Raw genomic sequence first — 20,943 nt, forward strand, 5'->3', positions numbered from 1 at the left:
AAATCTCCCACTTTACCAGCACCAAAGCATCCCCAGACCATCACATTACCTCCACCATGCTTGACAGATGGCGTCAGACACTCTTCCAGCATCTTTTCAGTTGATCTGCGTCTCACAAATGTTTTTCTGTGTGATCCAAACACCTCAAACTTTGATTCGTCTGTCCATAAAACTTTTTATCAATCTTCCTCTGTCCAATGTCTGTGTTCTTTTGCCCATATTAATCTTTTCCTATTATTAGCCAGTCTCAGACATGGCTTTTTCTTTGCCATTTTGTCCTGAAGGCCAGCATCCCGGAGTTACCTCTTCACTGTAGACGTTGACACTGGCGTTTTGCGTGTCCTATTTAATGAAGCTGCCAGTTGAGGAGCTCTGAGGAGTCGATTTCTCAAACTAGAGACTCTAGTGTACTTGTCTTGTTGCTCAGTTGTGCAGCGGGGCCTCCCACTTCTCTTTCTACTCTGGCTAGAGCCTGTTTGTGCTCTCCTCTGAAGGGAGTAGTACACACCGTTATAGGAAATCTTTCGCTTCTTGGAAATTTCTCGCATGGAATAGCCTTCATTTCTAAGAACAAGAACAGACTGTCGAGTTTCACATGAAAGTTCTCTTTTTCTTGCCATTTTGAGAGTTTCATAGAACAAACAAATGTAATGCTCCAGATTCTCAACTAGCTCAAAGGAAGGTCAATTTTATAGCTTCTCAAATCAGCCAAACCGTTTTCAGCTAGGCTAACATACTTGTGCAAGGGTTTTCTAGGGTTTTCTAAACATCCATTAGCCTTCTTACACAGTTAGCAAACACAATGTACCATTAAAACACTGGAATGGTGGTTGTTGGAAATGGGCCTCTACACACTTCTGTAGATATTGCAATAAAAACAAGATATTTGCAGCTAGAATAGTCATTTACCACATTAACAATGTATAGAGTATATTTCTAATTCATTTAATGTTAACTTCATTGAAAAAAAATGTGCTTTTCTTTCAAAAATTATGAAATTTCTAAATGACCCCAAACTTTTGAACGGTAGTGTAAGTGGTTTTGGGGGTGTCAGACTCCCTTTAAGGTTCAATATTTGGTCAGTATTTTACATCAATATTTGTAACCCAAGTTCAGAAGTGGTTGAAAAATTCAGAAGTGGTGCTGTGTTTCTATTATACTTTTCCTCTGATTGTTCCACTCCTGGTTTTGCCTTACAAATACTGATGTAAAATACTGATCACATACTGAACGTGTGAATGTGTCCCAATACTGACTATCCAGTGGCTATCTCAGAGATGCTAACCTACCGAAAAAAGGGAAATCATTTCATTGCAATGGTACATTTACAATCTCTACCTGCTATAGAATATTTTACATCATGTTTGCAAAGGTTTAACAGTTTTCAAAGACTAATATTTCCCTGCTTGTTTCCAAGATACCTGTACTTGAATTGGTTGACATTTGCTTAGTTCAAAACGGAGTGGTTGCCTTGACTACTAATGCTGTTACGGATGACTAAAAATGCAGTGGAAAGAATGTGCAATTTTGCAGTATTTTAGTTCTTTGCAGCATGTATATTTCACAGGTACTTACTGTACCCACTTCACAAACGAGTAAATTTCAACAATTTTATTTTGAATTGATAAATTTTTCACCTGCTACTGAACATAGAAGTCCTTTAGTGTAAATTTTTTTTATAGAAGAATTAATTAAATTGCACGACACCCCCTATCTTTTACTACATTTGGTTATAAACTCTGCTAAAAATCTACCAGAGGTGTAAACAAAAAAAATTGTGTACGAGAAGAGAGATAAAATTTTTTTACTATGAACTTGTCAAAAAAATATCCTCAGCTCTCTTTTATTCAGAACATTAAGAAGTCCAAAAATGTTCTTGTGCATTTAAAGGTCAAGATAGTAGACTCCTTCAAATTCTTTACAACATAGAAGATCACCCATCTTTGCGTGGCTCAAGTTTAGCATTAACAGAAATCTACAAGCTTTTAGACTCCCTTAAACTTGAAATGGGAAGCTAACATAAGAAAGTTACCAATTGTATTAATTAGGTTTTTGTGTTAAATGGATTTGTCAAAAAAAGTTTTCCTAATGATTCTTTTTTAGATATCACAAGCTTTATTAAAAAAAAAATAAAGAAAGAAAATTAGTTACTTTGCGATTTTCACATTGGCCTCTCGGGATTTTCAGACTCACACTCCCTTGTCCTTTAAGGAAGAGTTTGAACCAAAGCTTCATATTAACATTTGCAGGATTACAATGACGAGTAACACCTCTTTACCTAGCAGATAACACAGCATCCACAGCCAGCAAGGTTACAGCTCACCCTACTCCCCTTCACTTCACAGTGACCTTTGCACACGCTCATTAGACACTTCAATACAAATTATTGGGCCAGACTTTGTTAATTTTAGCTCATGTACACGAGTTGTTTACTGAAACAAGAGGAAGTTAGATTCTTAGAAAGCTCCAGTGCCAGTGAGAAAAGTGCAATATTTATACTTTTTAATTTCAATACACATTGTGATATGGGAAAAAACTTTGCCAAAAAATTAAAAATATTCATTTAGACAAAAACCTTATTTAAACAATAGGTAATTTTCTGATAATAGCTTCCCTTTAAGACCTGTTGAATACGAGACCCTGCTATCACCTATCTTTACCATGGAAATATTGGACACTTTTAAAACTATTCTCTTTGATTAATCAATCAGCTGGTCTAAAAAAAACTTTTAATTAGTCTGCTTCCCTTCTTAGTATCTCTTTTTGCTGCAAGGTTTTCCCACCCCTCCTCAGAAAAACCTTAAAAGTTTTCATCACCATCTTATCCACAGTAGGTAAAACCCCTCTATTATGCAGTAGCAACTGCTCCTCCCTCTCCGATCTCTCTCATAAACGCAGATATAAAACTTTGGGCAAAACGTTTAGCTCGGACATTAATTCAGACTAATTGAGTTTTGTAGAAGAGAGAGAAAGGAAAAAGAATCCATCCAGGTTGATCCACACCATTTTCTATGCTACCAAGAGAATTCTTGATGCTCCCAACAACTAACACTGAAAAGTGTTTGCCGGAGCAAGCTTGGCACTATTTGGAGGGCACTATGGTATACTTTAGTTTCCCACTACAGATTATTCCTGCTATATAAATAAATCTTATGCTCTCAACGCTTAAATCAATGGAGTCCTCTCAAAGGGTTCAACCTGAACATCAAGGATGCCCTTTTCTCTCTTATTATTTATACTTAAAATGGAGACTATAATCCAGTGACAAGACAAGATCCTGACATTAAAGGCATTTCCTGAACTTTTATTTTCAATCATTTTGGCAAATTTTTCAATTTCAAAATAACTTTAGACAATTCAGAGGTTCTCAGTATTTCTATTCCTGAAAGGATATCCATACTCTTAAAATAGGATCTCTTTCAAATAGCCAACTACTTTGATTAATCATATTGGTGTCCAAATAAAAATACATCCCAAACTACTGTTCTCACATACTTTTCTCCATTCATGAAAAAAGCTAATTGTTTTGTCTACATAACACATTCTCACTCTCTCTTGGATGGGTAGGAAAAGTGTCCCTAAGCCCTATATTCTTCCTAAAGAGTTATATACTATCTCTATGGTTTCTATAAAATTACAGTACCTGTATCCTTTTTTAATCATTACATACAATGATCTTACAATACCACCGGTGGTTAAAATGACCAAGATTTTGATTTAAATTAATCTTATTACCTAATTAGTTTGAGGGTTCCCGAATCTCAAGTCTGTTATAAAACCATACACTTGAGGTCATGTATGGATTTAGTGAACAAAAAGTGTTTTTTTTCAGCTCATCCCTGTTGAAAGACTTCAATTGTAGTCCAGTGTTGGAGCACAGAGTCCCATTCCTGCCAAACGTGGAGTGATCTTGCACAGAAGAAAAAGTTGATCCAGCTCCAGTTTAAAATGTAGAAAAAATCTTTATTTGATCATTTAAAAAAAAATATATAAAGTGTTGTTACATCTAATAAAAATTGGGTTAGACAGGAGGAAAAACCATAAGCAGATGGTCCACCTGTCCAACCCAATTTTTATTGGATGTATCAATACGTTATAAACAGTACAGACCAAAAGTTTGGACACACCTTCTCATTTAAAGATTTTCTGTATTTTCATGACTTTGAAAATTGTACATTCACACTAAAGGGATCAAAACTATGAATTAACACATGTGGAATTATATACTTAACAAAAAAGTGTGAAACATCTGAAAATATGTCTTATATTCTAGGTTCTTCAAAGTAGCCATCTTTTGCTTTGATGACTGCTTTAATAATAATAATAATAATCTTTATTTATATAGCGCCAACATATTCCACAGCGCTTAACAATTCACAGGTTCATGTACAACAGTCATAAGTAACATAGCTAAAGATAATACAATAATTTGAATCACAACCTATTTACTTTTGGCTACAGTGAAACCAGTAATAGATATAATTGGGTACAAACCTTCCCCTACTCTCTACAAATGGGCAAATAAGGTTACTCATTTTATTTGCTTGAAAAAAACTATCTAGCTGGTAAAATCACACTCATTTTCTTTTTGTTAAAACATGGTTTCCCTGGTCAAATTGGTTTAAAACTAATTTAGCTACCTTTGTTCTTCCCTACTGATTGACACTTGGTATTTGTCCTGGCTTGCACTCCTCCAGAAGCCTTCACTTGAACATATCACTGAGTTTAGTATTGCTTTTTTCTCTGATATGTCATTCACCAAGATTTAACTTTTTCTTTATTATGTGTCCTGGTATTGTTTTGATTTGTCTATTTTTATTTTGTTTCATCATTGAGCAACCAGCATTCAAACTAATGTATCTGCAGTGCTGAGATGTACAAACGTTTGCTAGTTGCTCGACATGTTCTTTAAAACTTTAAATGAAAAATTAAAAAAATAAAATATATATGCCACTTGTGTGTTGATAAGTACTAGTATGTTTACATCTATTGAAAGTATGATAAAAGCAGGCTCTCTTTTTGTGCTATCTAATATATAAAGCTGAATGTGTGTGTGTATGTATGTATGTATGTATATGTGTATGTCCGGGATTGGCATCTGCACCGTCGCAGCTACAGCCACAAAATTTTGCACAGTTACACGTTTGGACCGCGAGAGCGTCATAGGCTATGTTGTGAGGTGAAATTTTAACCCCGCGCGTTCCAATTCACCAAACAATTTTGCCCCTATCTACATAATGGGGAAAAAGTGAAAGGAAAAGTGTTGGAGACAAATTGACAGCTGCCACATGTGAACAAGGAAGAATTAAAGAATGAGAGCGATGGTGCCAAAGAGTATATACCGTACAGTTGCTAAGGTGGGGCCCCGACATGGGATACTCATACTCACCACACACGGGGATATGAACACACACACAAAATGCACCACACACTACCACGTACTTGAACACATATACCACCCTCAGCACACACAAAACTCATCTCACAAAGATTTATCAGGCTGCCAATAGCAACCAATCACAGCTCAGCTTCTATTTTGCTACTGTTAATTAATCTGAGCTGTGATTGGTTAATATATGCAACAAAGGACATTCTCAGTATAACAAAGCTTGTGTAAGGTAATAAGATGTCAGTTAGGGTGTGTTGGTGGAAAGGCTGATGTCAGTCACATTACTTCTATGTGAGAGGATATAGAAACTGCCAGTTACAGACTATTTTTACCACAATAATGCCTCATAAGAAAAGGAATTTCATGGCACGAATGTCAGCTGATGCGAAAAGAAAAGCTACATTACCGGCCAATGAAAAATGTGAAGACTGAGAAACAAGGCTGACACACATGAGAACAGCAGCTGCTTCCTCAAGGGCCAATGAACTTTCTGAGGAGAGGGAAGCGAGGCTTGCAGACATGAAAACAAGAGCTGCTTCCTCAAGAGCCAATGAACTTTCTGAGGACAGGGAAGCGAGGCTTGCAGACATGAAAACAAGAGCTGCTTCCTCAAGAGCCAATGAACTTTCTGAGGAGAGGAAGAGAGGCTTGCAGACAAGAGAACAAGAGCTGCTTCCTCAAGGGCCAATGAACTTTCTGAGGAGAGGAAGCGAGGCTTGCAGACATGAAAACAAGAGCTGCTTCCTCAAGAGCCAATGAACTTTCTGAGGACAGGGAAGCGAGGCTTGCAGACATGAAAACAAGAGCTGCTTCCTCAAGAGCCAATGAACTTTCTGAGGAGAGGAAGAGAGGCTTGCAGACAAGAGAACAAGAGCTGCTTCCTCAAGGGCCAATGAACTTTCTGAGGAGAGGAAGCGAGGCTTGCAGACATGAAAACAAGAGCTGCTTCCGCAAGGGCCAATGAACTTTCTGAGGAGAGGGAAGTGAGGCTTGCAGACAAGAGAACAACAACTGCTTCCTCAAGAGCAAATGAACTTTCTATCTATTTGTTTTGTGGTTTTTGTGTGGAGAATAAATTTTTGTTAACACATTCTATTTTGCTAACAGCAGTTATTAACCCGGGCGAAGCCGGGCAGTACAGCTAGTTATACTATAAGTTGTTAGTGCTATCTGCACTGGTAATTTTATCTGCAGCTTACCCCATAACTATTTGTCAAGTTAACAATAGGTGATACTCTAGGGGGATATCTATCACTGTGAAAGTGCAGAAATCTATATAACGAAGCTGTACATATTAATATATATTTTGTGATGGAATATTCAGTATAACTTGTATTTTATTCATTTAAATCTTTGGGCATCCCGGACTTAGGAGCTCAGTGAGCTGTTCTACTTCATGATTGATAGTCATTTCTGTCTGCATACTAAATCAGGCTGTCAATCACTGATGACGACCGCCCACTTGATGCTAAAACTTAGTGTGAGATGTAATTTAAATTATTTATTTTACTTGCTTAATTTCCACATCACTGTCGCAATTGGGGATCATAATCTAAATTCCCTATCAGTATGTCTTTGGAGTTTAGGAGGAAACTAGAGTATCCAGAAGAAACCCGAACAGACATAAGGAGATCATGCAAACTCCTTGTAGGTGTTGTCCTTGGATTTGAACCCAGGACCCCAGTGGTACAAGGCTGCAGTGCTATTCACTGAGCCATCCGGTTGCCCCATAAAGTGCAAGTTATGCTGAATTTTTTAGCTTTCAATTAAAGCAATGTGCTCAGCTCCTGCCACTAACTAACATACTAACCGCAGATCAAATGTCATATCTGACATTACAGGTTCTCTTTAAAGCTTAGTCCAGTTCTTCAAAGCAGGTTTGTCTTACAAGGTCAAGAGAGACATATAAAATGTAACAATGTGTGCCTGCTATTGATTTATGATGTCAATATTTCTCCAACTAAGCCAGGTCCATCTAGCAGTAAATCCTCTTGCACATTTAATAGCAAACAAGTCGACATAGAAACAATGATACTCCAATAAATAATGAGAACTGTTACTTGCAGACTAGTAATTAGAAATAGGTGACGATTTCTATAGGAAAAATGTGTATGTCCTTAAAGTATACCTATAATATTTTTTTATATGTTCTACCCCGTTTCCCATCCAGCATATTGGTGAGGGTCCTAAGACCTCCACTGATTGCTCTTAAAAAATGCTGATAAATGTGTATCTCAGCAATCAGAAGTACTCTGCTCCTGAGTAAGCTCCTGTATGGGCATGCTTCAAAGTGCTGTCTGGACTAAACTGAAGGGGGTCTTAAAGGACCTCTCTGCGCTCTTACTCATGTCAGGGCCGAGTGCGTTTTCCTCTTTAGCAGAATGCTTCAGTGCTTCTGCCTACATAGCAGCACGCTTTAAAACAATTTTTGAGAGATCAGCAGAACATGTTTAAAAAAAAATGAAATGATAATTACACATTAAAGCAACCAAAGACAGTGAGGATCTTCCACCATAGTGAGAACCTGCCACCAAAGGGTTCATTAGAACATCAACAATGTCAATAACAGCAACTATAAGAAGTATTTCCATCAAAATCAAGTTTGAGAATAAGAAATATATTAATGAAAACTAACTAGACAGAAGCACACAAATATTTTTTCATCGGTGATTTCATGATTGTTAATGTGTAACATCCATCCAACTTTTCACTGTTCACCATCTTCTACTTTTGCCTTAAAGGAGTTGTCCACTACAAGGACAACCCCTTCTTAAACAAAATGTTTGGCCCCCATAAAATAATAAAGCCTATGCTCGCCTCCTGTGCTGGCGCCGTTCCCGCGGAGTAGACACTCGCAGCCCTCGGGCGGTGATTTGGTGAAATGACACGTGATGCCCGACGCCCAATCAGCGCTGGTGTCGCTGTCTCCACCTTCGTATGAACTGAACATGAAGAGGAAGCCTGGTCTGCAGCTGATCCCGGACTTCCTCTTCATGTTCAGTTTGTCCCAAGGAGGTGACAGTTACACCAGTGCTGATTGGGTGCTGGGCATCACGTGTCATTTCACCAAATCACCGCCCCGGAGCCACGAGTGCCGACACTGCTAGAATGGAGCCGGCACGGTAGGTGAGTATAGGCTTTATAATTTTATCAGGGTCAAACATTTTGTTTAAGAAGGGGTTGACCTTGTAGTGGAGAACCCCTTTAATTCACTTATGCACATGCAAAACTTCCCTTACAGTGGCACCCCTCAATCCTGCCATAATAGGCAATAACCTACAGGTGCCATGTATTTATGCCAAATTTATTTGCTGCAAATCTAATTTTTGGGAAACATTCACCAAACCTGGCAAGTCTGAATTTCAAAAGGTTTGATTATGTATACAAAATGTGCATCACTTAGTGAGGCCCAATTAGAGCCTAATCATAGTTACATTTTACATACAAATCACATCTTTTTACTATGTTTCTGTTTATATCCTTGTGCCACCACAAAAATTGTTATCAGTGTAACAAAATCCCTCTATACCACTTTTGTATTTACCTGTGTTCCACAAGACTAAGTGATAATTTAGGCACCTTGACCTACAATTTGCTGTTTATCTATCTAGTGCTGTCTTATGTGGTAAAGAAGCCTATGATCCCCTTCAGGCTCCAGGATCTCAGCATTATGCTATGTTCACATGTTCAGTATTTGGTCAGTATTTTACCTCAGTATTTGTAAGCCAAAATCAGAAGTGGAACAATCAGAGGAAAGTATAATAAACACGTCACCCCTTCTGTATTTCTCACCCACTTCTGGTTTTGGCTTACAAATACTGATGTAAAATACTGACCAAACACTGAACGTGAGAACGTGGCCTAATTGCTCACATTGCACCCCAATAATTATACCTGTACAACTCTTTCTCACACCTTAATCAGTGACTGGGAGGCAACTTCAGGTGTCAAGGATGGAGCTTGTTCTGTTTCTCCTAGGCTCCTTTGTGAATTGCCTCTGTCTTTTATGAGACTGGACTCAATATTCATAGAGACTAGAAGTTATGTCATCCCTGTCGCATATGTCAATCAAAGGAGCAGTCTGAGACATCTCACAAAAAACAATTACAATCATGTAACATAGCATGTTCAATCTATTATTTAAGTTAAATGTTGTATTGCCACTGATCCTAGCCTTCAGGGTGCAACACTATGGTAGCCATACACATATACAATATAATGCTTGTGGATTTTATCATTTAATGTTACTACTCAATGCACAGTCAGGTACGTGGAGCAGCGAGCTTTGAATTCCTGGAAAATATATTGGCATGTCTACTATCTCAAGGTGTTTGTGCATTGTACTGAAGAACAGAGCAAATTTATATGTCACAGAGCTCAGCTGGTAACCAGCTGTAGAGAGGAAAAAGACTCCGGTCCGAGAAAGTAGATCATAAATAATATATCAGGGACTTGGGCAATACAGAATCTGCTGGAATATTAATTATAATGCTGTCTTGTGCTGGATTATTACTGTTTCGGTATTATCATATGTCTGAATAAAGGAATTTCACTCTCCTAATTGTATTCAGAGGTCAAAAATTCTATTAGTATTGTGTTATATATTGTAGACTAATTTAAATGTTAAGTAAAATACTGTATCAATTTTTTGTAGGTCCAAGATGCTTTCAGATGTCGACTGAGAAACTGCCAGGATCCAATTAATGCAGATTCATCAAGTTCCTTTCCTAATGGACATGCACAAATCATGGTTAGCTTTAACTTTCTATAATTATGTTATCTGGTTAAGATAGTTAGTGTCCAAATAAAGTGGTCAGCTATGTGTAAAAAATAATCTTCTTAAATGTTCCTAGAGTAAATGGAAGGGTTTCCAGGGTTAGAAAATAAGATTTTTCTTGTTTTTTATTTGTTTTATTTTTTTCGCCATGTCTGCCCATGTGCTCTTCTGGCTTTATGGTGCATTTGCATTTATTTGACTAAGCTGTAATACCAGATGCAGCTTATATGGACAAATGCTGAGATTTTTGTATATAAAAAAAAGATATCCCTTTTTTGAATCTTTACAACTCATTTAATGTACCAAGATCAATAGTTTCTTGCCAGCTAAAGTTACTAATCAATGCAATATGTGACATTATCTCTTTTATCTGATAATTTATTGATGGATACTGCTATTACTATTAGAGATGCAGAATGTATAGAACTCTAACAATGCTCTGATATACAGCTGGGCAGAAGAAAATGTTAGTCACTGCCATCTTCTAGATCCCAATGGGGCCAGGCTCAGACTTAAGGTGCATTTAGACGTCCATGTGAATGTCTGTTTGTTGCCTTTTTTATCGGACAGCACATAGACCAACTCAGAATGTTCTATATTGCTCCTCAACATGAGATCAAAATAGAACATGGAAAGGAATAAGTCCATAAAAAATCCATTCTTCATTTATTTCATAGCTTCGAACAATATAAAATCGATTAAGTCACAGTCCAGACATTAAACACATACGCGTTCATTGACCAATGATTAAAACGCACTGCATTGCATCGAAAAGCATATGTTTTTAATGTCTGGACTGTGACTTAATCGATTTTATATTGTTCGAAGCTATGAAATAAATGAAGAATGGATTTTTTATGGACTTATAGCACTGGACTTATTCCTTTCTAAGTTCTGAAAACTTGCCGCACAGCAGGATCCACGCGCTCCAGGAGGTTGTGAGCAGACATTAACTTTTTTGTATGTTTTTCAAAATAGAACATGCTCCTTCCACAGATTTCGTTTTCGGATCCTTGATTTTCATGGAGATATGAATAGATCTTTGAGGCTCTATGGTTCCAAGTGCTGTCTGATGAAATATCGGGCAACACTCAGACAATTTGCATGAATTTGTGTATGCTCCCTTATTTCAGGTAGATTGAATGTTACTTCAAAATCAGCATGATCCAAAAAATGTTATGGATGTCTTGACCATTACAAAGTAAAAAAAATTGAAAGAACATTAATTGAAGTAACATTAAATAAATGCCTACAGAATTAATAAAAGGAGCCGTAGAAGAAGACATTTCCAAAGACAATCAAATCCCTGATCAAAATATATAAGTGTACAATATATTCTACTGGTCAGAAATAATCAAAACAGACAAGTGATATCATTTTATCCAACTGCCTGCAATTTGTACTCTATATACTACATAATATAGGTGGTGTAGCAAAGCCAGGTAGGACTGGGTTAAATCCTAGCACTGCAAGTCTTAATTAGATGCACCTGACTTGCTTTAACTAAGAACCAGGGCCTGTGTTCACTAGATGTGTCAGTCTACTGAATGAAGCTGAGTTGAGTGTGCTGCTGGTGAGTGTCCAGCCAAAATGTGAGCTGTAGCTGAGAGAGAGCGAGAGACATGCCAGGGTCTCTCTCTGCATGGAGACTGCACTTAGCAGTGTGTTTGTGAGAGCTGCAGAGAACCATATGGAAGCTGCAGCGTGTCCAGTGTGAATTGTGGCCGATGTTGAACACTTCTATTTGGCTCTGGAAGCTGCTGGAGCTCGGGCTGAAGGGGATACTGCAACTGGTAGGATTGTGCCTCTTCTGTGTGTGAAATTTGCTCTGGGAGAAAGGACTGTAATCTGTTTGGGTGCGCCCGCACTGACATATGTGATCATGATTAAATGCACGGGCCGTGTGCAGACAACCAGAAGTATCAGTGGTTGGTATGGACAATAGCTATTTTGTGTGACAGCGCTGGGGCTAGCTCAGCCGTGTGTGAGTAGCCAGGGTCTGTTCTGTTTAGTTAGCGCCTGGACAAGGCTAGAGATTTATGCTTATGAGTTTGTTTTTGTGCTGTGCAACCTGTGGAAAGCAATAAAAATGACACGCGTTTGGGCCAAACCTACATTTCCTTTGTGAACACTACCTAAGGCCTAATGCCTACTAGAGAGCGTGAACCCCTATAGTGGTTACAGTGTGCACAAATAAATATTAGTACACTTGTGACAATTTACTTTACCATTGTGAACAGTGCTTCCTGTTCTGGAGCACATAGTTGCCCATTGTTTTAACGGAGTGAAAATAAAATCACACTTCTACACTGACCACTGCAAGTAAATATACAATTATTTGCAGCTTTCTTATTACTGGGGGCTTTCATAATCCACAGCAAAATCATGAAATATTACTGATAAACCCTTCAAGCAAAAATTTTTTAAAGTAACTCCAGCATTTTGTTTTATTGCAGCGCTGGAGTGGAGCTATTAATCTGAGTTCCTTAACCTTAGTCTTATACTTTCCAGCTGCCGTCTTCATCTGCTATTGACGCTGCTCTGCTTAGTCTTCTGCAGTTTGTGACTTGTCGGAGTGCGATCCGGAAACCACAACTCATTGTAACTGTATGAGAGGCAGAACGAGGCCAGAACGTGGCTCTCACAGACTTACATTGAGAGCTTGTGATTATCTTTGATTTTCGGTCAGTCAGACGTTACGTTCACTAGATTGTGGTGTGGGATTGGAGCAGCACTGGGAATAGCAAAAGACAGTGGCTGGTAAGACTAGGGTCAGATAAGTTAGATTAGTAGCCCCACTCCAGCGTGGAAAAAAATGCTGCATGTAGTACTACATACATTTTTAGGTTCAGGCTTTTCTGACTTTAAGAAACCTTAGGACAAAATTAGTATAAACAATTTGTTTATTCAGATTAATAATAGTGAGACCCTGTGATTTAAAGAATGTTTAAACAGTATATTCTATTCTATGTATATATTATTCGATTATCTATTTATTTGGTTCCACGCTTTCTAGACAATAGCGGATCATGGAAAATTAGAATTCACCTGTCTGTGCATATTTTCTCTGGAAATTCGAATTGCAGAGAAGTTATTCTCTATGAACGAAATGTCCCTTATTATGCTCTGGGAACTTTATGGATCCCGGAGCTTAAAAAGTCCTAAGATGGAAATAATAGAGATATTTATATTCACATCACCGCTCACCTTTCCAGCCTCCCGCTCCTCACCGTCACCCATCCGGTCTTCATCACAGCTCTTTACACTTGCAAGCGTTGGTAAGGTCACGATGTCATGACGTCACGATGTGTGCCTTGACCTTGTGCACGTATGCACCGAACCATCTTGGGCCTCATCAGAGCTAGAAGTCCCGGCTTGTAGTGAAGAGGCCTGGGGATTTAGCGCTCAAGGCAGCGCTCAAAAAGTGCAACGAGGACTAGATGGGTGACGCTGAGTAGCGAAGGGGCAGGAGATGTAGACTGTTAAGTGAGTATAGATTTTTTTTATTAACCTTTTGATAGTTCCTTACGATCCTGCAAAATGGCTGTTAGATGCCGCCAGTTTACAAAGTCTGTGAGGAAACGAATTACAAAAATTCAGAATTTTGGCAAATGCAAATTTTTGTAAAGTTCAATTATAATTCAGTTCCACTAGAGTATATTCGTTCATGTCTGATGCTGTCTTCTCCTCTCTACTCATTCTTCTTCTCCACTATTCACACAAATATATAATAGCTGTCTCCATTGCAATAGAAAAGGGCTACTGATTTTGGCTCCATTTAATACACTAAAACTAACCTTTTAATAAGGCTCCACGCATTTTTCTTCAATCTACTCATGACCTTGACGAATACTGCATAGAGTTATCAGATTTTATATCTGGAAAATAATTAGGCATTATTCAGCCAACATTGATAGTGCCAAAATTGGATTATGACATTTCTATGATTTTATGGGCTGTATTACAATAAAGTCTCCAAAATAGATGCCTCAACTAATTGGAAATAGCATAAATACGTAACCAAGTTACAGTTTGTTCAAACCAGTCGAAATATATTAGAATAGAAGTAGAATAATATTACTTTGACAACCATGTTTGTCAGGTTTGTGGCACCTTGTCAAGATGTCTAGATTTGACATCAACCCGTCCTCAGATAATGCTTTACCCAATGGTACGGTCTTATGGGGACAACTTACATTACAAATGGAACTTGAAAGTGACAGGAATTTATGTTTGTGAATGCAGTGTATCTGTCATCAAAATGAATTCGCCTGTCATTGTCAATAAGTAATAATGTGAAGATTTCATTTTAGGAAATTGCTCTGCTCCCAGAAGTATTGGGCTATTTCTGTAAATGATACTGTGATCACAAAAATGCCACAGTGGATTTCAGTGTACTGTAATTTGTAGGATTTCTGGAACATTCAGAGGGCAATAAAAAAAGAAATAAATGGATAAAGAAACTACATCAGTTACCGTATATATAATAGTGTAGAAATTACCTATAGAGAACAAAGAATGTTGAAATTTGCTGCATGATATCATGGATATTAAAAACGCAATAGAAGTGCAAGTATAGTAAAGCTGAAGATTCGCAGCTTATTAAAGCAGAGATGTGCAGACAAATTCTCAGTAATGAAATGTAATTGACTTTAATTATGAAATACTTCATGTATTCATAGCGCTAATGAATAAAAATTACCTTTGAATGCTTTACCTGGTATTAAGAACTTATTGTGATACAGAAAAGATTGTACGCTTGGTCTGTGCAATGATTATTGGGATGTGTTAAAAGGAATCTGTCAGCAGGTTTTTACTACGTAATCTGAAGACAGGGGGAGATAGAGGCTGATACACAGAATTCAGTGATGTGTCACTTGTCAAAGTGCGTTGTGAAGGATTTATCACAAAGAGATTAACATTGCTGGGCTAGTCTGACAATGCCCCCTCCCCCTATGATAAGCACCTTACTGTCTATGTACTTTGTACACAGAGAGCCTGGTGTGGGCAGGGTTAGCTTTCTCAGCCCTGCTTCATTTTAGATCTAAAAGCTCTGATTGTGTCAGAACCAGTGCACCTAATAATCTGTGATTACTGTAAGTGATGCATTGTTGGATTCAGGGTTTCTTTGCCTACATTATGCTGCTTTCAGATGAAGTAGCAAAAACCTGCTGTCAGAGTCCATTTAAATGGCCATATTCTCAGGGAAACATTTTATAATCTGGGCAGTCATTGGAGGTTAGGGATACTTTGTGACTGATTTCATATTTACATCATATATTTCATATTTCAGCATTTATTCTGGTGAAAACCCTTTGCCAAGTTACACACATAATTACACTGAATAGATATTGCCAGTTTTTAAGATTTTATTATGTTTTATTCAACAAAATCCTTAACATAGGGTTCATACATCATTAAAGGGAATCTGTGAGCAGGTTTTTACTATGTAATCTGAAGACAGCATTCTGTAGGGGTTAAACACAGATTTCAGCAAAGCCTCTCTTGTCAAGCTCTGTGGTTTTGTTTGCTTGTAATGATTGTTTTAGCACCAGGAGCTTATCACTGTTGTGACCCAGCAGAGTGAACCTCATGGTCTGACTCCGCCCCCTCCTGTGACAGGCAGCTCACTGTCTATAGACAATGTATATACTGAGCCTGGTGTGGGCGAGGTTAGCTTTTCAGCTCTGCTTCATTGCTAAATCTAAAAGCTCTGATTATGTCAGAACGGCTGAACCCAGTAAACTAAGTGATACATGATTGGATTAAGCTTCTCTTTGCCTACATTAGGCTGCTCTCAGATGAGGTAGCAAAAACCTGCTGACAGATCCCTTTTAAATTGATCTCTTAGACTTGATGAGGCTGAAATACACTCTATGAAAATTCATATCAGAAATAGTGTATAATTCAATTTCAAAATCTTCCCCACCTATGCCCAGGTGATACAACTTATAAAAAGAAAAAACAGCCATTTTGACATTGTTTTTAACATAAGTAACCAGCCTCATCAGGTCTAATAGTTCTGTGTAATAATGTATGAAGTTTGTATTGAGAAATGTGGTGATAGATCCAACTTTAAAGGGAATCTGTTACCCGGTTTTTGCAACCTAATCTGCGAGCAGCAAGATGTAGAGATGCAGATGCAGCAAAATGTAGATGCCGGTGTCAGAGTTTGACAGCTCCGCGTTACGTTCCACGCCACCCACAATTGTTAAAGGCAGGTCCTGGCTGTAATACACAGCTGTTACCTACCGGATATGGGGTAAGCTCACCCTGTGAGCCCACTCCATATACCCGCTACCAAATTGCACCGTATATGTATGGCACATGTCATGAAGGGGTTAATAAACATGGCCTACTAGTAGTCTATGTTGGAAAAAAGACTAGAAAGTTGATGCAAAGTAAAAAATATAGTAATTTTCATAAGCAAAGTAAGTTGACTGACTGGCAAAGCAAGGAAAATGATAATTTCCCTACTAAGAATGATTCACCAGAAAAGTTCTTGAGAGCTGTATATTAGAGTAATTATAAAATGTCACTGTAATGCTGGTTTATTAAATGTCACTTACAGCCAATGTACTTCTGGGAATAAGTGTCACACACTTCATTAGGAGGCAAAAACCTATTATCCAAACCTAGGGACAAAATAACAAAAGCTAAAAAAAATGATTCCCATAATAAGTAGAGTAAAATTATTCTGCTGCATTTTAAAGAATTTTTATTTTAAAGAAAAAGAGTAGAGCTTCATTAAAATACAATATTAAATGCATTGTTATATAAAAAGGAAATCAAGTCTATAGCAGTTTGCAATGGGAATCTAAGGGTGGGGGAGGATATATTGGAAAGTAATGAGGCAGATATTACTTAGAAGTAGACACAGGAGGTTGACAGCAATTAAAGGTACTGTACTAATGGGTAAAAAACAGCATGAAAATGAAACAGAACCATACACCATATTTTAAGAGTAAAGCAGTAGATATTTATTTAAAGGTGTTTTCTATTAAAATAATGCTTTGAATTTTCGCCTGTTTTTTGTTGTCAATACCTCTCAATTAGTGACTGTATGATTTGCGACAAATTAACCAAAACCATTGGTGCCTTTTTAAAAGTTGTCTTTTTCTGTTTAATTAGTCTTCTGATTTTTATATCAATATGGTTTTAGTCTGATTCATGAAATACAACCTTTTTTTAAAAAAAAAAGTTGCACAGTTGGGTGAAGAATTACTCCCCAACCCCCAGAATGATTTTATTTACGTTTGCGTTAAAAAGTTGCACAACGGGTCAAAGATTAAAAAAAAAATTTGCAATTTTGGTTTTACACAATATTCATGAAGTATATACAATTTTGAAGAATTTGGCTCAAAAATGGTAACGGAAACCACAAGACAAAAAAAACGAAAAGTGGCTTAAAGAAAAACGCAATTAATGATTGGAGCAATAGACTCTGTATATTACTTCTTCTGTACTAACTGCATGGTAATTCAATGAAAGCAATCTAACCCTTACAATATATGGAACTGGCTAAATATAAAGACGACTGGCTTTCTGTTTTCCTTCTACATCTCAGAGATGCTGACACCATCTAAATGTTATGGTGTTACTTAGTATGCTGTCAGACATTGTAGCTGCTATGGGGTCTAGGAACCTGAACGTGGCATATCTCTGCACAGAAGTGATGTGCAGGTGGTAATAACTATTGATATTACTATATGACTATTCAGTATTACTATATGATTATCCAATATGACTTTTAACCAAAGTAAAAAAAAATAATCAAAAGCTTTTTGTGCCTTTATGAAGAGAAACCATATTTAAATTTTTTTCACAAGGCTCTATCCCTACAATTTCTGAGTCACCTTAAGGTGCCTCTACACTTTTTAAATAACTGTTGGCTGAATGCTTCTTCGGACAAAAATCTATTCCTCCTGAACTCCCACATGCACAATCTGGCAGTGGCTTATGTTCCTTGAAAACAAAGCTTTGGGAGCTGAAATTTAGATTTTTTTTCCTGTTATCATCTGTTGGTTTAGGGCCCATAAGATAATCAGCATGCATTGCCAAAACCAGTGGGTTCAACTGACTTTTCTTCAGTGTGTAAGGACACCATATGGCTGCTGACGTTGGGATGTTTACTAACTTTCATGCTATAGTTGCTACGTGCATTATTAAATAATATGTAGACTATCATTCTACAAAATACACAAAATAGATAATTTAAGAAAACTTCATTTTGGGATTGTGTTATTTTTCCAGTGGTAACTGCAGGGGGTTTGTCGGAGTTACATAATATAACTATGATAGGTTATCTCTATTGGTGCTAAGTGTAGGAAAGAGAATTGAACAGTATTTTAGAGGAGACACTGTTTGCATATGCAATAAGAGGTCCCCTCTAGCTACTTTAAACCCCATGTTCCTTTACTGAATTGTCAGATACGTTAGTATTGTAAAGCGCTTTTATCATCTGGCTTAAAGAGGATTGCTTGCTTATCGCCTTGTCAGAAGTATTCTGCAAATGTATTATGCTGAGTAATGTTGGAAGATGCAGAAAATAAAGGAGCAAGCAGAAAGACACTCTCTCTATATTTTTTCTATACACTAATATGTATGTGTTGAAAGCTGGAAGCAATAGAATTTCATTTTGTGCCACAACTCAGTGCTTCCCCTAGTGGTAGATTAGAACATTCCATGAGATGGCCACTTGAGCACAATAGAATCACACCAATTAAAATTTCAATATATCCAGTCGGTCCACAAACATTTGTTTTTATTCTGTCAATTAAAATAACATATCACTGAATTACTTGTGGAATTCCATTATTAAGGATATAAAACAACACAATTTATAGCTAACCCTAAAGTGGGAACAATGGCTACTGGTGGAATAAAAATGAAGGCGATAGTTGCAGTATAATTAAAATTAGATACATATGGCGTACAGGGTAGCAGCTAGAAGATTTAATAAGTATTTTCTGTATGGTGGACTGACTTGATTACTAATATTCATCTTGCATGTCGTAGTCAAGCTTCTGCGCTGCTGCGTAGTTAATACCTTCCGCCTGCCTTCACCTCTGTCTTCCAGATAAATGTTGCCATAAATTTCTCGGCATTCAATTTCACTGAAACCTGTTATCATATTTGTTTGGCAGGGATATGTATGTGCTGTAAACAACCCTGCTAGTCATTGAACACTGCTAAGTGTAATCTCTTTAACTATACTCAAATATTTCAGTGTGCATATTTCATCAAAGTAAAATGTGCATGAGATAGGGGTGTATCTTGATAGGCCGGATTTATACCACTAAATAAAAAATAATAATATATATAGCTATTTTTTCTGAACAGTGAATATTTCTTGACTTATATTACTGTCCATTGCATGTCATGATAATTATTGTATATGATGTGCTTTATTAAAAAATATCAATAGTCCCACTTACTTTAAGTATAAGCTCCAATTCTTTCTTGATATCAGAATGACATTGAATATTATATCTTTGTGTAGTCTTCACTTAAAAGGAAATCTGCCACCTAATCTGAGCACAGCATAATGTAGAGACAGAGACCCTGATTCCAGTGATGTGTCACTTACTGGGCTGCTTAGTGTAGGCTTGATATAATCATTGTTTCAGTAGATTATCACTAGAGGACTAGTAAATCTTCTGCCATGTAGTGCTCCATAATCATGAGCCCTGTATGACGCCACCCCCACCAATGATTATCTGCTTTCAGTATGCCCTGTACCTGGGCAGAAAGTTACCAATCAGTGATGTGGGCGCGGTTATATAGAGCTCAGCATTCAGAGAACTGCTATAAAATTACAGCAAACAGTCCAGTAAGTGATACATCGCTGGAATCAGGGTCTTTGCCTCTAAATTATGCTGCTCTCAGATACGGTAGCAAAAATCTGGTGATCGATTCCTTTTAAGACATTTACACATTTTACTTGTGTTGACAACAGCTTAGCTGACAGACACATGATCAAAGATCTTAGGCATTGTTCTTAGCAAAGTCCATCAGTGGTATATGTAAGGAGTATTCTCCATTTCTCCACTGACTGTCTCTGACACATGCTACTATAGTGCCATACAATGTCATCTACAAAAGTCAGCTTTTAAATATTAATTCTATATATAGAAGAGAAACATTTTTTCACAACCTGTATGATCCATATGGCAAAGTAATCACCCCACCCCCCACCCCACTAAACCCAATAACTAGTTGTGCCTCACTGACTGTGATAACCTAAGCTAAATCTTTTACATCACTGCAGTGGAATTTTTCCCCACTCATCTTTGCAGAATTGTTTCAATGTGACTACATCAGAATGTCTGGAAGATTGTTTGAAGTCTTGTCACAGTATCTCCAAGGAATTTAAGTCAGGACTTTAACTTGACAGCACAAAAATCTTAACGTTGTTTCCTTTGATTCATTCAGAGGTGGATTGCTTGTGTTCTACAGATGAAATTGAACCCAATTGTCAGTAGAATTTGGTTGAAGAGGAAGTCTAAGCATAATTGTTAAATCCATTCTAATTATGTATGTAGTGGTGTGCAACTATCTTCCCCAATTAAAAGGGCGCCCTGGTCTGACGTGACAGCTCTGTAACTTTGCTGGATCACACATCGTCTGCTGTGTGGATAGTAGCTGCTTTCCCAATCTAAGTCTATGAGATTCAGAACAAGGCTCTAAACCAGTGGTCCTCAACCTTTCTGACCTTGAGAGCCACATTCAGCTCTGAGAGAGGGTCGTGAGCCACACCCAGCTCCTGCTCACTCAC

At 37.5% G+C, this 20,943-nt stretch overlaps 1 protein-coding gene across 6 annotated transcripts in view; it reads left to right on the plus strand.

Moving 5' to 3' along the window:
* ADGRB3 (adhesion G protein-coupled receptor B3) overlaps nt 1–20,943 on the plus strand; it is a 1,321,417-nt gene that overhangs the window by 1,228,270 nt on the left and 72,204 nt on the right. For all 6 annotated transcript variants that reach the window (XM_073675497.1, XM_073675498.1, XM_073675494.1 and 3 more), the window contains one exon: nt 10,044–10,139. In XM_073675497.1, the coding sequence (XP_073531598.1) occupies nt 10,044–10,139 (96 nt within the window). The remainder of the gene's footprint in view (nt 1–10,043; nt 10,140–20,943) is intronic.

The sequence above is a fragment of the Phyllobates terribilis genome, unplaced genomic scaffold, assembly GCF_046119375.1.
Source record: "Phyllobates terribilis strain yellow unplaced genomic scaffold, ASM4611937v1 Scaffold_3__8_contigs__length_932513732, whole genome shotgun sequence".
NCBI classification, from domain to species: Eukaryota; Metazoa; Chordata; class Amphibia; order Anura; family Dendrobatidae; genus Phyllobates; species Phyllobates terribilis.